Source organism: Hydra vulgaris, chromosome 14 (assembly GCF_038396675.1).
Source record: "Hydra vulgaris chromosome 14, alternate assembly HydraT2T_AEP".
Lineage (NCBI taxonomy): Eukaryota > Metazoa > Cnidaria > Hydrozoa > Anthoathecata > Hydridae > Hydra > Hydra vulgaris.
Window position 1 is genome coordinate 6,797,547 of NC_088933.1, and position 20,739 is coordinate 6,818,285.

At 25.8% G+C, this 20,739-nt stretch overlaps 1 protein-coding gene across 1 annotated transcript in view; it reads left to right on the forward strand.

Annotated features, from left to right (window-relative positions):
- LOC100198986 (tyrosine-protein phosphatase Lar) overlaps positions 1 to 20,739 on the forward strand; it is a 51,320-nt gene that overhangs the window by 18,321 nt on the left and 12,260 nt on the right. Inside the window, exons 10-19 of the mRNA XM_065817678.1 lie at positions 340 to 1,024; positions 2,554 to 2,681; positions 4,692 to 4,795; positions 7,487 to 7,577; positions 8,056 to 8,132; positions 9,868 to 9,910; positions 10,958 to 11,055; positions 12,277 to 12,402; positions 13,308 to 13,459; positions 18,971 to 19,106. Of these exons, the coding sequence (XP_065673750.1) occupies positions 340 to 1,024; positions 2,554 to 2,681; positions 4,692 to 4,795; positions 7,487 to 7,577; positions 8,056 to 8,132; positions 9,868 to 9,910; positions 10,958 to 11,055; positions 12,277 to 12,402; positions 13,308 to 13,459; positions 18,971 to 19,106 (1,640 nt within the window). The remainder of the gene's footprint in view (positions 1 to 339; positions 1,025 to 2,553; positions 2,682 to 4,691; positions 4,796 to 7,486; positions 7,578 to 8,055; positions 8,133 to 9,867; positions 9,911 to 10,957; positions 11,056 to 12,276; positions 12,403 to 13,307; positions 13,460 to 18,970; positions 19,107 to 20,739) is intronic.

The following is a 20,739-nucleotide window of genomic DNA, read 5'->3' on the forward strand; positions in this document are numbered from 1 at the left end:
ACAAATTGTTTAAAAAATACCATATTGAATTTTCTAGTTATTTTAATATGCAATTTCAGAAAATAGAAAAAAAAAGTTCAGTTACTGGGTTGGTCCCAGGGGTCCAAAAATGTAAAAATTTTCATTTTTTTAGCATTTATTTATGTGGCCTAGTCACAAAACATAAATAAACATTAAAATTTTAAATAACCAGGTAAAAAAGTTAAAATAAATTAAATATTTTTTATTGAAATTTTTTATTGAAATTTTTTTTAAATAAAATTTAGTTTTTATTTTACTTTGATTAATTTTGTTTATTTATTTATTTATTTTTTATTTATTTATTTTTATTTATTTAAGGTCCAGATGGTGCTCCGACAATAGAGGCTACTCTAAGGACTGCAACTACTATATCAGGCTATGTGAAACATGATAGCCGCTACCCAGGCAAGGATGTTATAACAAGTTATGAGATTGTATATAATCCAGGAAACCACACTTTTAAAATTGATATTGATGAAAATCTTGGTGAACAACAGTTTTTTCATATACAAGACTTGAAACCATTTACGTGGTATCAAATCTGCTGTCGTTCAAAAAATAAAGCTGGGTATGGACCTTTTAGTGACTTTATTTGGGCAATGACAGATGAACACACACCAAATGAGCCAACTGATATCCATTATAAAAAAAACAACCAAAACTTAATCTTAACATGGAAACCACCATCAACTCCAAATGGAAATATCACAAAATATGAAATTCAAATAACTTTACGTAACCGTACAGTGGTCACAATATTTACTTTGATGTTTACAGATTTTGATACAAACATTTCCTACAATAGTGTGCTTGCTGTTGCCATTCGTGCTTATACAAGTAAAGGAAATGGACAATTTAGCTTAGTGATTCAAGTATATCAGTTCTCTGTTGAGCCTGGAAGTTCCGAGTATGGACAGAACAGCAGAATATTAATTGTGGCGTTTTGTATTACCTTATTGTTGTTGGTAGCACTTGGTATTTGTGGTTTTAATTTTTACAAAAGGTAAACATGATAACAGCGTATGACTATAACAAAGGTAACCAACCACAGAGAACTTAGTAAATTATGACAGTAACTAAAAACAACAACAAAAATAGTTTATTAGTTTAGTATATTTTTCAAATGTTTTGCTAACACACTTATTATTTCTTTTTTTGCTTGGCTATACTTATTTTTAATATAAACTAAAAAATTTACAGGTAAAATTTACAAAATTTTATAATATCTTCTCATCATAAATGAAAAAATTAAAAAAGCTGAAAGTTTTCATTTGTAATAAAAAATTTGATCTTCCATGGATGGACAATTAAACTTCTAATTGAAAAATAAATATAACACTTCTAAAAATAGTCACTTCTATTTTTCATTTTTTTTCTTTGGTACATGATTGCCCTCAAATTAAAGTTTCTCGCTTTCTTTTTCACTTTCTTTATAGCTAACTAGCTTTCTTTTTTACTTTTTGAAACTAGACTTTCCTTTATTTTAAAACCTCTGAGGTATCTAAAGGTTCCATGTTTAGCCCCATATTGTCTCTCATCTATATTAATGATCTTTCTAATATGTTAATAATGCTCTTTCTCTTCTAGCCTAGATCTAAAAACGTATTGTTGGACCCGCTCTATCTGCTAAGTTTGAGCCTCTTTCCCATCATTGTAAAGTTGCATCTTTTTCTCTTTCTACATATACTATCATGGTTGCTGCTCAAAGGAGCTATCATCTCTAGTTGATCAACTAAAACTTATTCTCGCTTGACTCCTCATTCAGCAAAGTCTCATTTAATTTATCTGTCCCTGCATGTTCTAAAAACTTTTATTCGTCTAGTTTTTTTCCCCACACCTCAACCGTATGGAACTATCTTCCATCTTCATGTTTTCCTGACTCATTCAACCTTCAACTTTTTAAGTCTTCTGTCAACCGTTTCCATGCTCTATAACTTTTTTTTTTTCCTAGTAACTCCCAACTTAATAGTTGCTTGCAGCTTTGTTTGGAGCAAATCAGAATTAAAAAAAAATTTATAAAACAAATAAATTCAAGAAAAATAAAAATTTTCACTACTATATTTTCACTTAAGTTCAGTAATTTGATTATGTTACTTGACTTAAAAGGAAAAGAAAACGAGGAAAACTTTATGTCAAAGTTATCTTCATCATTGTTATCATGAAATCCATCATAATTATCATGAAAACTGAAACTGCAGTTAAAATTGGTAATTTATTAGAAAAGACCAGTAGGCTTAGTTTTAGTGGTACAATTTCAAATCCAATTTTTTCATTCAAGGATACGAATTGACATTTAAGTTTACTGTATTTTTGTCATCTATAAACTTATCTCATATGCTTATAGTTCAAAGTCAAGGTTCTAAAGTATATGCTTGTTAATTTGATATTTGTATATGTTTGTTGTTTTGGTATAAGTATATGCTTGTTTTTTTGATATTTTTTATGGAAACATTAAATATGCATTAATGCAAATGCATTTATAGTATTTACATACTGTTATAATATTATATAAAATCGTTCTATGGTGTTTAGGTGCCATTCACAGCCGCAACAAAGTTTCAGCAAATCATCTTTGTTTGTGCACTATGTTCCATCTAAAGTTGATGAAAAAGAAGAGTTGTTATTTCAAGAAAAATCAAAACTTCCTACAGAAAGTTTATGTATGTTTTTATCCATCTAAATTTTCTAGTATTTAAAGAAGATAAATAGCTACACTATTTAAAATTATTTTAATAATATGATATTACTAGGTTTACCATAGGTTAATAATATGATATTACTAGATTTACCATAGGTTAATAATATGATATTACTAGGTTTACCATAGGTTAATAATATATTACTAGGTTTACCATAGGTTCATAATATGATGTTACTAAGGTTCAACACCCAAATATCAATTCAAATAATTGAGCAATTATTTAGTATTCGTGATGTAGCTTTAAAAAATGTTTTAATTTTATTTGTTGTTAGTTTAAAGTGATATTCTCTGTCGCTCTAAAAAGTGAAAAAGTTTAAAGTGAAACTCTGTCACTCTCTGTCACTCTAAAAGAGTAACAGAGAGTGACAATATCACTTTAAACTAGCTGAAAGATTTCACTCTCTGTGAAATTTTTCAGTTAGTTTTAACAGAGAGTGACATGTCTCAAATAAAAACTAGAATTATTTATATGGGTATATTAATTTATTGAAGCTTAATTGATTAATATTTTTAGCTAAATAATTTATAAATATAAAAATACCCAAATATTAAATGTTGCCCTTGTAGTGTTTATTGAATTGGAAGATTTACTGAAGTAAATATAAAGAAAATATAGTCTAAATTTTGCATTTTTAGTCCTTATTAATATCTAATTGAAGTTCTAATGAGGTTTGGAATTATTTAAAATATATGGAAGTGAAGCTTTTGTACAAAGTGCTCTCTCAAGGTTACATGCAAAAACTTCTCTACACTATTAATGTTAAATCAATTAAATTTTAAATATGTCGAATCTTATTGGAAAGCACATTGAATAAACAAATTCAAGAAATTTATGTTCTGATGATGTTTCAGCATAATGATGTTATGGATTTAAGCATAATGATGTTAGGACATTTAAAACGGCAAAATAAAATTTGGTGTTTTAAGTATTCTTTAGTGTTCTCTTCTTTTTCTGAAAAAACTGTTAGGATTAATATTGGCATTTTAAAACTATATTTACAGATTTACATATATATAAATGTATTAAAAAGCAATACTTTTCTAAAAGTTGTGCTTATAAACAGTCAATAAAAACTTTTCATTTGATAATGTCATTTATTTAGTGATCTAAACTTTAAATTTAATTTTATTGCAATTATTGTAAGAATAAAGCATGAAAATAAATTACAACAGCTAGCTTTTACTGAACATTTATTTGCTACAAATTAACAAATGATTAATAAAATAAAATAAATAGATAAAAATTTCTTATAACATCTTAGTTATTCAGAATGAACTTTTTATGCACAATTAAAGAAAGAATAATTTTTTAAAATCATTTTTTTAGAACAAAGCAATTTTTAATTTAGAACAAATCAGAATAATTTAGAACAATTTTTAATTTAGAACAAATCAATTTTTTAGAACAAATCAATTTTTTTAGAACAAACATTTTTAGTTTCTTCTTAAAAAGGTATACCTTTTTAAGAAGAAACTAAAAATGTTTTGAAATTTGCACAAGTGAAACTTAGATTTCTTTAATGAGCTTCCAAATTATATTTTTGTAGAGAAGTTCATCTGGGTAGAGGAGTTCTGATTTATATAAAGGGAAACATTGTACATAGCACAAGAAATAATAAGTAGGTTTCTAAATGTAAAAAATTCAAATAACTTTTTGAAAGTTATGTTCAATGTTATGTTCACAAATTCTGATGGTGGTAAAGAAATCAGAATAAAGTTTCAGCTATTGAAATTTTAAATAACAAAGTCTTTAAGATCTTCTTTCACATACCTAGTGTTAAATTACCTATTGTTAAATTCTTATATTACTACTACTAATTTTCAACTTGAAATAAGAATGTAAAAAATTTTAAATTTTTTAATGCTACTAAATTTATAATGCCCGGTTACCTGTTGACAGCCTTACTGTTAATTATTTTAATTACATTTTGTTATTGTGTTTATTCATTTTCTCAGCTTTATTATTTAGCTGATCCAGTTAAAAGTCATGATCCAGTCCCAGTTGAAAGTTTTGCTCAATATATCAATCGTGCTGAACAAAATGATTATGAAGTTCTAGCCAGTGAATTTAAGGTATTTATTGTATTTATGTATATGAAATATATATCTGTATATATTTATGAAATATATATTTGTGTATATATGTGAAATGCATATCTATGCTTATGTGAAATAAATATCTGCATATGTATGTGTATACTCCTGTTAAATTATGTTATGTAAAATATCAAGTTTTCTAAACAAACAATAGTTGTAACTAATGGTAAAACTGATTTAAAATTAATATTTTTAGTAATTAATATGAACTTATATCAAACCTTAAATGAACTATAAAATTATAAAAATATTAATGATAAATACCTTTGAAATTTAATAATTTTCAACAGTAACCAACAGCAACAATACAATCAGTTAATTTGATTGTGTTATTCTGTAATTTTTTTTTCTTTTTGTACAGGTTATTTTTGTACACTTTTACAGAGTGTTTCACAAGTTGTTTATGTGCTTTTGATTTAAAATATTTAAGCAAATAATAAAGAAAGAATGTTTTATAATTCTATTTAATAGTATATTTATCAGAAAATAAAATGTTGCTATTCAACTTGTTTACCATCTAGCTTTTAGCAGTGTTTCAAAGTAACATTTTTGCAAACTTTTCTACACATGTCCATGTCTATCTCTGCACACGTTTGCTTAAAATTAGTGTGACAACTTTTCACATGAATTCATTAGAGAGAATTTAAACTTTTTTTGTTTTTTGTTTGCCGATCATGAGAATTTCAAGAGGTTAGAAGCCAATGGAATAATCATTTAACCACCCTGCCACCTCATGAGAAAACAATTCAAAGTTTGGTTAACAAGTTCAAGGATTTGGCCACTATCATTCTATTGTTATAAAGTAAACTGTTCAAAACATTAAAGAAATTACTACTCAAATATCATATAGAAGAAGCTCACTAAGTTCAGCAATTGTAGAGAGTTTGCCCTTGTATGCTATATTTTTAAAGGGTGAAATCTGCAGAAGAAAATCCTGAGAAAGAGCAGGCATTCATTGGACCTTTTCTTTTTATCCTTTTTTGAGGGAACCTTTGATCAGGCCAGCTTCTTACTGCTTTTTACTGGAATAATAGGGAGATGCCTCATCTTGTTTGAAGTACATGTTGTTAAAGGACATGCCATGTTGTTTAACTTAAAGCCATAATACTCTTCAAGCATTTGTAAATATGAGTTATCTGTGACCAAAACATCAAAAAAGTATGGATCAGTAAGACTGAAATTATTTCACACCACACTGTTACTCTTTCTAAAGGTTGAGCATTTTTCTGGGTATTTTTTTTGACTAATTTGATTAGTCCTAATAGCAACAATTCTGAGTGAATTAGCTGTCTTCTGATCAGATAATCTTGTTTAGCCAGTTGAAATTTTCTTCAAACATTGACAGTATGATATCACAAAACCCTATTCTTTTTTCAAAATCATCTTTCTTAGCTCTCATATTTGGTTGTTTTTTTTAGCTTCTTCTATATGATATTTGAGTAGTAATTTCTTTTATGTTTTGAACAGTTTACTTTATAACAATAGAATGATAGTGGCCGAATCCTTGAACTTGTTAACCAAACTTTGAATTGTTTTCTCATGAGGTGGCTGAGTGGTTAAATGATTATTCCATTGGCTTCTAACCTCTTGAAATTCTCATGATCGGCAAACAAAAAACAAAAAAAGTTTAAATTCTCTCTAATGAATTCATGTGAAAAGTTGTCACACTAATTTTATACATATCTTGATAAATAAACTTTTGATATGTTTATATTTTTATTTACATATGTTTATATTTTTATTTACATATAATTATATTTTTATTTACATATATTTATATTTTTAAAAAATATATTATGGTAATTAGGAGCAATTTTAAATCAAAAGGACATACCCAAATTATATGCTAGTTAATTTAACGTTGACATGATTATTGACATGTATTACAAGTATATTACCAACATGACAAGTATTACATTATATTACCGGAATTACAATATATAACTATTTCTAAACTCTAAGCAACAGTAAAAACAAGATGTTTTTTCCTGTTGCTTAGGGTTTAGAACAAAAAATAATTACAAATTTTTTACTTTACCAAATGTTTATTACTTTTCTAAATCATCTTTTATATGGAAATATGAGACATTGAAAAGAGTTTTTACTGAAGCACAGTAGATTACCGTGTTGCATCATATACATGCGGTCTTGAGATCAAAGAGTGCTTTAATTGTTTTTAGTTTTTATTATTGTATATATATTTTTATTTTATTGTTTGTGTTTCTCTTATGCCATTCTTTAACTTTTATTTATTAATGCAAGTACTCATCATTTTATGTTTAATAATATACTTAATATGTTTTTTTCTCATTGCTGCCACTGTTACAATAGGGCATAAGTTTAGTGTACCACTTAGCATGTCAACAATTCAGGGTTCTTATTGTTGTGGGTTATTTTTATGTAAACATCTTTTTTCTTTTGTTCATGCCATCATGCCAGTTAGCATTTTTAAAGATAATTTTGCAATTTGGAAAGAATCTACATACTTCTTTTGATTTTGATATCTATCCTTTTGTAATCTCACTTAACAACTCCAAAATCTGTTCTTAAAATCACCACATGTATATTTACCTGAATCTAAATCACCACTGACCTGACATTGGTCATCTGTATTATCATCTCTTCAATAAAACATTCTTTTTTTATTTATTGTTTTTCAAATTTTAGAATGAGACAATGAGTGGGAAATGTTATCCTTGGGAAGTAGCAGACCGCCCAGAAAACCGACCTAAAAATAGATATGGTGATATTGCAGCTTGTAAGTTTCATCTTTTAGAATTACAGAATTTAGAGTTTTTACATGTAGTTGATTTAAATTTAGTATAAAAAAGGTTTATTTTTTTATTTAAAAATATTTTCAAATAACATTTAAAACATGTACATGATTTTAGTCCTTCTTTCCAGAAAAATAGTTTATGTATTTAAAAATAAGTAGTGATATAATTAAAAAATAATGCAAATAAAATTATATAGTGATGAAATGTATTACTATATTATAATGTAAATACACTAAAAACATTTTAATGACTAATTTTTCAGGAATGAGCCATGATTATGTCCCTTATGCACACACACAACAGCACTTAAAGCTTTATTCAGCCTTTTTCCTAATTTAAGAGTTACATTATTATAAATGACATAAGAAATATGAAAATAGTTAAAAAATAAATAAGTTCTAATGATTTCATTTTTTTAAATATATATTCTATTATCATTTTTGATAACTTTTAATTTAGATGATCATTCTCGAGTTATACTTAAGTTTGACTGTAAGCGTAAGCAATCTGATTACATCAATGCTTCATATATTCAGGTAAGAGATTTTTTGGTTTATAAGTGTCTAGCAACTAAAGTTGCTCTTACACGTACACGCATATACACACACTCACATATATAAACATATCAATTTTAAGATTTTCATGATATTTACATTGTTTTTTATTCTAGAAAAAAAATGAAAAGTTATTTTAAAGTTTTCCTTTGGAATTTCTACTAAGCTAGAATAATTATACACTTTGTACAAAAAGTTTAAACGTATTAGTTTTTTTAATGCATATAAATCTTTTAAAAAATGATAACCCAATAAATTGATAAGATGCACACATTTTTATGTTTACTTGTGTTATGAATTTAATTTAGTAATTTAGGGAGATATCATTAAATTATGTTAAATTAAGAAATTGCAAGGATATCATAAAGGTGGTGGAGGCTGATGAGAAAATTAACCGAGCAATTAAATCCTGTCAATTTTTTAAAATAAAGTTTAAGCTTACTTTGATAAGAAAACTTGTAATTGATTAAACTCGTTAATTTATAGATTTTTTCTTGCAGTCTTCTTGCATTTTTATTAATTAAAATCCTGCTAATGTTAGGATATTGTGTTTGCATACTTATTCTTATTTTATTTTGAATAAATACAATTTCAATCAACTTATCAGTTTTCAGCTGATATAACCTCATCAAAAGATCATATTTTTATTGGACAAATTTCATTGAAAACCAAATAAAAATAACCCATGAACAAAATGATAGGTGCTTGAATTTTTCTGAATTCAGTGTTTGTACAACAATAAAAAAATTTCTATTTAACTGGTAGTGTCATTTAAATACTAGTTATTTACTTAAAAGTTTGACTTGTGTATTGGTCATTAAAATACCTGATTGAAAATTTATGGAACTGGATGAATTATCTACTAACAAATAAGCAAATAACTAGTCACAAAATACTCCAAAAAACAATGCCAATCAAGATGATTGAAAAACTTATTGTATCAATGCCAAGACGATTACCTAATGTTTGAAAACAACATGGGTCATATCCCGTATTTATATATTTCATTTATAAAAAATTTATAGGTGCATTTAAACTTTATTTCATTTTTTTTTGTCATTAATTTTTTGATTGCTTTTTTTAATTATTTTATTTCAAAAAAAGTTTTTTATTTTTTTCTTTCAAAGTGTTTTTTCTTAATAACTGGCTAGAAAGCATAAACAAATGCAACCCTAGGTTTTCTCTTTGTACCAGTCAAAACAATAATTTATAAGAAAATGAGAGTGTTTAAACTTGGTTTATTTTAAGTGCATTTTTAAAATTCATATTATTAGAGTTCACAATCAATTCTACTTAATGAACAAAAACAATTCTTTAATAGAAGCATTACATAGATCAAATGGAAGCATTAGATAGATCATATGGAAACTTTATATAGACCTTATGAAATTTTTCTATTTACTTTATATTTTGTAATTTTTAGGGCTTAAAGCAGTATCCAGGCATAAACTTTGTACTTTTACACAATAGTCAAAACAAAAAATTTTTTGTCAAAAAAGTTTTTCTTAAAAAAATGTTTGTTTAAAAAACCCTCTCTTTAATTGGGCAGGGGTTTGCTTGAGTTGCAGAAGTTTGAAAGCAAAAGGTTCTACCTCTAAATGTACAAGGTTTACATAATGCTTACATATAATGATTTTTTAAATTCTTTTATTTTAGGTTGATTGTAAATTCTATGTGATTATTAAATTTTCTGTATTTTTTTGTATTGTCATTTTAGGGATGCAATTGTAAATCAGATTACAAGTATATCTCCAGTCAAGGTTATTCTTTTTTTTGTTTTCAACAACAGCATGAAGATAAACATGTTAATTTTTTTTTTAATGAAATTTGTTGATATTAATTTATGTTTTTATTGATACCATTTTTCATTTTGCCTTTCTAATGTTTTATTAGGAACAATTTTCCTATGTTTGATATCAAAATTTTTTATTGATAATAACATGTTTCATGCCTCTCTTAAGAAACTTTGTTTTGACGTCTAATTATTTTTTTTGCTCTAATTTTTGCTTTTCTTTTGTATTTCTTTATAATTTGGTTTTTCTTTATTATTTTTATTACTCAATTTTTCTTTATAAACTTTTTTGTTTAATACTTAGGTGTCATTTCTTTAAAAATATTTTTCTAGTTGTTTAGTTTTGTATTAAATTAACTCTTCCTCATAGAAGAGAGACATTAGAATAGAGACATAGAAGAGGTAGAAGTTGCTGAAAAAAAGACTTTTAAACAGCCGCCAAAACTACTGAAAACACTTCTGCAATTAAATTATTTCTGCAGTTCATAGAAGCCCAATGTTTAAGAAATTCCTTTAAATTCTAATAACAGAATATCTTATACTTAAAGTGTAGAAAAAACAACTTTTTTATGCAACTTTGAGTTTTATTTCTATTGACAATCATTAGCCATGTGCAAAGTTCGAACTAATTAAACTGCTTCAAAATTACAAAACTAAATTCAAGTGAAATGAAGACAACTTTAATCATTTGTTTAAAATGAGGAAATTTTTGTACCTACATTTAGATCATATCTTAAAAATGGTGTTTAAAATTTATTAAAATTCTTTCACTTGATATTTTGTTGTAAGCTTTAGAATGTTATGTAGAGGTTTGCATTTGGTGTATTTATAAATTAGTTCTTAATGTACACAAGTTAATTATATTAATTAATGTTTAATGTTTTATGAGCTTCTATTGTACCAATAATAAGTTTTCGTAACATATTAATATTAATATATTACATATTTAGTATATTACATACTTGATAATTATTTTGTTTCTTTCTAAAATTAATTTTATGCTTAAACATTAAAGGTCCCATGGAGAATGGTCTTAACGATTTTTGGCATATGATTTATCAAGAGAACATTAGAATCATTGTTATGCTAACAAATCTTATTGAAAATGAAAAGGTAAACGAAATTTTCATTTATTTATTTTTTGTTTGCGCTTTAATAAATTTGCCTTTCAAAGGCTTTGAGGGCCATTACAATTAAGAAAGCTAATTATTATTTTATTTTTTACTTTCATTTTCTCTTAACCCTAACCTTTGAAACACAAATCTTGGTCACACAAACCAAGATTGCATATTTTTTATTTAAAACCCTAAACCAAACTCCCATATTTTTATTTGAAACCACAAACCAAGGTCGCATATTTTTATTTGAAACCACAAACCTAGACCACAAATTTTATCTGAAACCGCAAACTACGGTTGCATATTTATTGGCTTCATAATCTAGCCATAATATTTGGATATCATTATGTTAAAAGAATATTTAACTGAAATTTAATCAGTTTTATAAAAGATTAGACAAAGATTTTTTTAAAAGATATAGCTTATAATGTCATTTTTTAAAAAAAAAAATTTGAAAACAGCAATAAAATAAAAACTAAGATTATTAGTATTATAAGAACCAATGCTCATAGCTATTTAAATTAAAATATTCAATATCAAACAAAAAAGAGCATTCCTTGCAATATTGCTTTAAAATTGTTTGTTTTTTATACTTTTTTGTTTTACTGCTCTTTCCTTCCAAAGGCCAAGGGGCCCAATACAGTTGAGGAAACTGTGCTTTTTTAATCTTTGTAACATTTTTTATTTTAATTGTTATTACAACCCTCCATTAATCCTTTAGTTACAAAACATGAGCTTTAACACCACATGATTGGGAGTGTAATACTCCCAATCATGTGGTGGGGATCAAGTACGAAATTTCTTACTTACAAAGCAAGAAATCTACTAATACTATTATTTACGCATTTTTTTTTTGTTTTCATACTTCTTTATTCATTTTTTTTCACAACCGATTACAATAAAGAAAAACAATCTTTAGCAGAACTAAAAATGTTACGATATTTTAAAACTAAAGATGGTAAACGGTGATTAAAAAAAAATTATTCTTAAAAAATGCACACACTAGCCCAATGATGATACAATCTTAGACATCTGTATATTTACAATAATTTATATTTTGTATTGTATATGTATGATAATAATAATAACAATAATAATTGTGGTTGTAATAAAATATATAATAACGTATTTTAGTTGTAAATAAATACATAAATTTATTTATACAAATTTATTTTTAATGCTATAAATTTTTTTACCGTCAATTTTTTTTTTTAAGGAAAAATGCTGTCAATACTGGCCAGATGAAGGAACCATAAAGTATAGTTCTGTTTCAGTAACATTGGTTAAAATCGATAAAACTGCTGATTATGTAATTCGATTATTCCATATACAAAAAATTGGAGTAAGTATATCAATCAATAATGCTATTATTAGATAATAATGCAAGTTGATTCTTGCTAATTATTTTGCTGTTTGGTTATTCTAAATTTTTCAATAAGTTTATTGCTTAATATTATTTTATTTTGGCTAATTACTAGCTTTTATGTATATATATATATATATATATATATATATATATATATATATATATATATATATATATATATATATATATATATATATATATATATATATATATATATATATATATATATATATATATACAGGGTGCAGAAAAAGTTCCTGTACAAAAGTATAATTTAAAAAAATTATCTGTATGGTGTTTTCTTTCAATATATAGTGTGGTTTTAGTATTCTTTTGTATTCCTTGTATTATTTTAGTATTTTTTAGTATTATTTTGTTTTAAGTGTAAGTTGTTTCTCGTCTTGTACAGGAACTTTTGCTGTTTTTTCTGTTTATATATTTGTACGGGAACTTTTGACGCACCCTGTATATATATATATATATATATATATATTTTATATATATATATATATATATATATTTATATATATATATAATATATATAATATATATATATATTATATATATATATAAATATATATATATTTATATATATATATATATATTTATTTATATATATATATATATTTATATATATATATATATATTTATATATATATATATATATTTATATATATATATATATATATATATATATTTATATATATATATATATATATATATATTTATATATATATATATATATATATATATATATATATATATATATATATATATATATATATATATATATATATATATATATATTAGTTGTTCAGAATATATAAATTTGGTGTTTTCTAAAAAATTATTGCAAACCTACAAATTTTTTATCTTGTTAGGATGAGTCAGAAAATATAAGATTAGTTCGGCAATTTCACTTTGTGTCTTGGCCTGACCATGGAGTTCCAGATTACCCAACTGCATTGCTATCACTTCGAAGAAGGGTTCGTCGCTATTATACTGATGACTCTCCAATGTTAGTGCATTGCAGGTGAGTTGTTTTTATTTAATTTCAATATTCTTAGTTTAACCATATAACCCCTATAAGTTTGAGAATTGTAGTATTACAAAGTATCTTATATCTTGGGTATAATTAGTCAATCAATCATTAGGTATTATATCATATTATTGGTCAACTATTCAGTGTTTACTGTAAGCTGTACAAAATTCTGTGTTCACTGTAAACTCCAAGTTACACAAATACACACACATGGTGTGTGTATCTGCTTTATATATATATATATGTATATATATATATATATATATATATATATATATATATATATATATATATATATATATATATATATATATATATATATATATATATATATATATATATATATATATATATACAGCGGTGGCCAAAAGTTAAAGTCATTTTTTAGTTGGTTTCTTAATCTTTAAATTAAAATTAAGAAGATTCTACTTGACATTTAAAATTTTTTTTTTTTAATATCTTGTTAATTAAAACATACGGATTAAAGTGGTATAATTTTTTTAATCTAATTCTAATTAAATAGCGTTTAACTTATTAAAAAACTGATGAGTACTTATAAATCTTCTTTAAATAAGTTGGACAAAATTTAACGACCACTTTCAAATCTTTAATTTGTACTTATTAGAAATAATATTCCATTATTTTTTTTAACTATCTTAATTGCTTATTACGTTGGCTATAAAATAAAATGTCGAAACCTGAGTTTCAATATCAAACAAACATTTATTTTTTGAATTGCAATAAGGATATAAAAATATTGCAAAAATGCATGCAAAGATCGAAGAAAAAGACAGATAAGCGGCTCTTGTATTAAAAGAAGAAGACTATAGCATCAGACGAATAGCAGAAAAGCTTGGAAGGTCTCACTCTTGCATTATTAACATAATTCAACAATACAAAGAGACCCGGTCAATTAATGATCGTCATAGGACTGGACGCAATAAAATTTCAAATGACCGTGATGTTTGCTCGTTAGTGAGATTAATAAAAGAAAACAGACAAGCATCATCTACAGACTTGTCTACGAAACATACACTGTCAAATGGTCTGAAAGCAAGCCCTAGAAATATGCGAAGGGTCCTCAACAATTTAAATTATTTATGGCGTGCTGCTGCAAAAAAACCACGCTTAAATAAAAAACAAAAATTTGCCAGGAAAGAGTGGTGCAAGCTACATAAAAATTTGTCAACAGATCAGTGGAGCCGTGTGGTCTTTAGTGATGAAATGAATGTCAAGGTAGACAACAGAAAAGGTCGCGTAATGCGAACGTTTCGATGAATCATGCATTTTGAAGCGAACAAAACAAGGTAGTGATTCAATAGGCATTTGAGCCTGTATAAGTGCCTGTGGAGTTGGCGTTTTTCATTTATTCGATGGTAGACTCAACAAAAAAAGGTACATCAAAATTTTGGAAAACTCGCTTATTCCTAGCATTGATTTATGGCAGTTGCAAGATGGATTTATTTTCCAGCAAGATAATGCGCCATGTCATAAAGCGCATGTTGTTAGCGATTGGTTCAATTCTAATAAAATTCAAGTGCTTCCATGGCCTGCCAATAGTCCAGACTTGAATCCAATAGAGAATTTATGGTCGTGGCTTGATCACAAGCTTGGTAAAGAACAACTTTACAATTTGGAAGATTTGAAATCTTCTATCTCTCATCATTTGAAAAATGTGCCTGATGAAGTAATTAAAACTTTAATAAATTCAATGCCAGAACGAGTACAAGAGTGCTTGAAAACAAATGGAGGAACAACACGTTTCTAAAATATTTTTTTATTGCTTTTTGAAATATTTTTGAAACAATTCTTTTATAATAAATATAAAATACAATAAAAATTCTTTCTAAAAATGTTTTTCTTTTTTTGATAAAAAGAAAACGTTCTGGTTGTTTTATTTTAATTATTTTATTTTATTATTAGATAATAATGCAAGTTGATTCTTGCTAATTGTTTTTACTGTTTGGTTATTCTTAATCTTTCAATAAGTTCATTGCTTAATATTATTTTATTTTGGCTAATTACTAGCTTTTATATATATATATTTTATATATTTATATCTATATATATATATATATATATATATATATATATATATATATATATTAGTAGTAGAAAATCACTTAACAAAATTTTTTTCCATTTAACACTGTGTTTCATCAACAAAGATTCATCAGAAATGGATTATCAAATTAATAAAAATTAATAAAACTAATATAATTGCTCTGTTCTTTTAAGAACATTGAGCACTCTATTGTGTAGAATACTTTTTAAAGTTGTTTAAATATATATTAGGCTCCTTATTAACATTTGTTGAGCACTCTTAATTGTATTTTAACATTCCGTGTAATTATGGAAACTAATAATTTCACTTACTCGTTGAAAAATATACCTATACTAGATGAAAAAAGTTATACTACTGCTTTGATTGATAAAGTTGAGCATTTTATTAAAAGAATTCGTTGGAAAGCCCATTTTTTCTTAAAACCAAATACAAAAACAGATGATACATTTAATAATAATGATAATTATGGATTTAAAACAAAAAATTCCCCACCTTTTATACCTGATTTGGAAAATTTTGAAAATGACCTATTACATTTAATTAAAACAATAAAGTTTCGCCCTATAAAAAACGAATTTCAAACAGAATTAAAGTTAGATGTTAAAAAAATTAAATCAAACCCTAATATTTTGGTTTTTGCTGATAAAACAAATAATATTTACCAACTCACAACAGAAAACTATGAAAAAATTTTACGCTACAATATTACTAGTTCTTATGAAAAAGCCCCTAAAAATTTGGAAAAGGCAATTAATTTAGAAGCGCAAAGTATTGCTAAAAAAATAAACCTTGATAATAGAATAGAATCAACTGCCCCTGCCCAAGCCTTCGTAACACTAAAAGACCATAAACCAAATTTTCAAAACAAACTTCCTTGTAGGTTATTGGTTCCCTCAAAAAGTGAGGTTGGACATATAAGCAAAATTAAATTGGACAAAATTAATAATATTCTTAGAAATAAATTAAATACCACTGATGTTATAAATTGGTTCTCCATAATCGAAAATAAAAATGACTGCACATTTATTCAATTTGACATTAATGATTTTTACCCCTCAATAACCGCAGATATTTTAGATAAGACTATTGAATTTGCAAAAAGCCACACAGCTATTCCTGATGACACAATCCGTATAATAAAAAATTGTAGAAAAACCTTACTTTATTTTAATAAGGAAACTTGGAAAAAGAAAAACATACATGACTGCTTTGATGTAACAATGGGCAGTTATGACGGAGCAGAAATTTGTGAATTTGTTGGACTATATATCTTAGTTTTGTTAAGTAAAATAATCAATATAAAAGATTTAGGCCTTTATCGCGACAATGTTTTAATAGTAATGCGTAGAAAATCTGGTCCACAGCTCAACAAAATTAGAAAAGATATTATAAAAATTTTTTAAAATATTGGCTTTCAAATCGAAATAAACATAAATTTAAAAATTGTGAATTTTCTTGATGTCACATTTAACCTCTCTGAAAATTCATATAAGCCTTTCAAAAAACCAAACGATGAACTATTATATATTAACATTAACTCTAACCATCCACCCCAAGTTCTAAAACAAATCCCGATTTCAATTAATAACAGACTAAACCAAAATTCCTCAAATGAAAATGTATTCAATTCCTCTAAACGAATATTTGAAGATGCCCTAAAAAAAAGTGGCTTTGAAAATTTTGAACTAAAATTTGACCCTGAAAAAAAGAATACAAAAAAACGAAATAGAACTAGAAATGTAATTTGGTTCAACCCCCCATATAGCAAAAATGTTTCTACTAACATAGGAAAATTGTTTTTAAAATTGGTTGATAAGCATTTCCCGCGATCTAATAAACTACATCAAATTTTTAATCGAAATACAATTAAAGTTAGCTACAGTTGCACAAAAAATATGGAAAGAATTATAAAAGGTCACAATAAGGCTTTGTTAAACAAAAAAGAAATCCTTAATGAAAAAACTACAGAAAATTGTAATTGTAAACAAAAAATCAATTGTCCAATGAGTGGAAGTTGTTTATCAAAAAATGTGGTATATAGATGTGTTGTTTCCTCTAAGAATGTACCTGATAAACAATATAGGGTATATATATAACAACAGAGGGTGAATGGAAAAAACGTTTTGCCAATCATAAGCAATCTTTCAAGAATAAAAAGTATTCAAAAGACACCATGCTGTCAAAATATATATGGGAGTTAAAAGAAAATAATATTGATGATTTTATACTGAATTGCTCTATCCTTAAAACAGCGCCTGCATATAACAATATTTCCAAAAAATGCATACTATGCCTACAAGAAAAATTTGAAATAATTACACATGCAAATCAAGAATGCTTATTAAACAAAAGATCGGAATTAATTTCTAAATGTAGGCACGAAAATAAGTTTCTCCTAAAAAACTATAAAAATAAATGAGTTCAAATAATATTTACATTAACTACCCTTTTTAAAAAAACATTTAAAAAAAATAGCATAAGTAATCATTTCTAAAGAATTCTTTTTATAATAGTGTCAGCAAATTCCACAAATGTGTGAAAATTTACAGTAGTTAAGACATTTGCAACTTCCTGTAATTTAATTTTGGTATAAATTGAAGTTTTATTAATTTGATAATCCATTTCTGATGAATCTTTGTTGATGAAACACAGTGTTAAATGGAAAAAAATTTTGTTAAGTGATTTTCTACTACTAATATAATTGCTCTGTTCTTTTAAGAACATTGAGCACTCTATTGTGTAGAATACTTTTTAAAGTTGTTTAAATATATATATATATATATATATATATATATATATATATATATATATATATATATATATATATATATATATATATATATATATATATATATATATATATACTGGGTGCAGAAAAAGTTCCTGTACAAAAGTATGATTTAAAAAAATTATCTGTATGGTGTTTTCTTTCAATATATAGTGTGTTTTTAGTATTCTTTTGAATTCCTTGTATTATTTTAGTATTTTTTAGTATTATTTTGTTTTAAATTAAAGTGTAAGTTGTTTCTCATCTTGTACAGGAACTTTTGCTGTTTTTTCTGTTTATATTTTTGTACGGGAATTTTTTACGCACCCTGTATATATATATATATATATATATATATATATATATATATATATATATATATATTAGTTGTTCAGAATATATAAATTTGGTGTTTTTCCAAAATAAAATTCAGAATATATAAATTGTACCTTTTTCCAAAATAAAATTATACTAAGGTTAAAAATAAATTTTGAAAAAAAAATTAGTGATCCACCGCTGTATATATATATATATATATATATATATATATATATATATATATATATATATATATATATATATATATATATATATATATATATATAAATAAATATTCAAGATCCAATGTATATATATAAACATTGGATTATGACAGTCTGTTTTTGTTTAGTGCTGGAGTTGGACGTTCTGGTTGTTTTATTTTAATTGATAATATGCTTGACAAAATTGATGATGAACGAACCGTAGATATATTTAATTATTTGCAGCATTTACGAAGTAGAAGAACCAATATGGTGCAAACATTAGTGAGTTTTTTTTTTATATGCCTATTGGTATTTTTTTGTATATGCCTATTGGAAAAAATTTATGTTTTTCACAGTTTAAGCATATTTTTAATCAAGCTGTTAAAGCAGTTTAATTTAAAATTAAACGAATGATTGCTGGTATCTTTAAGTTCAAGTTAGGTCCAGGATCATCATAATAATTTTGCTAGTGGTAACATGTAATCCAGTACAACCTGTCTCATGTCCTGCTGCCTTTTATTATTCAATTTTGTCAGCAAAGGGTAGAAAAAGTTTACTTACTATCAATTATTAATATTATCTTTTATCTTATGGAGTTAAAATTGTGTTAGATACTGTTTTAGCTTACCCATAATTTATTATATATGTATGCTTGTGTTCTGTCTTAACCTCTGGGAGATCTTCGCTTACCTGTACTTTTCCCTATGTATGTTTGTTTACTGTTTTAACCTCTGGCATTGTGTTAGCTTACTAGAAAACTACTATACATGTATGTTTGTACTCTGAATAAGCCTCTGGTGCAGTGTTCATTCATCAGTAAGTTACTATATGTATGTTTGGGTTCTGTGTGAGACTCTGGTGTGGTGTTAGCTTGCCTGTAAGTTACTATTTGTAATGTTTGTGTTTTATTTGAACCTCTAGTGTGGTGCTAGCTCAGTCACTGACTAATGACTACAATGATATAATAGACTATAATTTCCAGTTTTTCTTTAGGTAAAATGTTTTTCTTAACGTATATTCAAATTCTCCTGAGCAATATGTTAAAATACTGCTTACAGAAGAAACTTATTTTAACTACTTCAGGTCAGGTCAAATTTAGAATCATCATGATCATCCTGCTACTGGTAATATATAATCCATAAACCACCTGCCTAATGTCCTATAATATAATCCAATACCTGTTCTAAGGAACCATAAAGTATCCATAAACTGCTTCATGTTCTTATACCTTTTTTAGGCAAAGACTTAAAGAAGATAACTCTGACTTGAAAAAGACTTAAGCAAAGACTTGAAGAAGATAATTCTGACTTAAAATAGACTTAAGTAAAGACTTGAAGAAGATAACTCTGACTTAAAATAGACTTCAGGCTCATGATTGAGTAAAGAGAAGATAAAAATTTTAAGCAGATGTTTACTACATCTGGCTATTGACTTGTAGTAGGTCTTCTACACAAAAACTTTAGGGGTAAGTAGAAATGTTCTTTTGACCAGCTTTGCACCCTTTTTTCATATATTAGGCTGACATAGATGTAACTTTGTGATAAACTGTTTCCTGCCTAGGATGATAAAAACTAAATCTTCTTTACTCTATTCATGAGTTTTTGCATGTGCCTACTTGTTAGTGGTTATGCAACTTTCCTTGTTATATCCTAATAAGGGTACAGCTCTAAAACTCAGTTTAATATTTTTGAGACCGGCTGATTATAAGGTTTCCTGAACTTTGTGGTAGCTCTCAGAGAGGCTGATCCTATTAAAAACTGTAAAATATTAGAGTATTAATAAAGCTATGTTCGGAGTGGATTGTAACATGGCAGTACTTTTGGTGTTAAAGCGAAATGAAAGTGTCACGAGCATGGTGAGTAAACCCTCCAAATGTCCCACCAGGGACATTTGGTGGGTTTACTTACCATGCTCA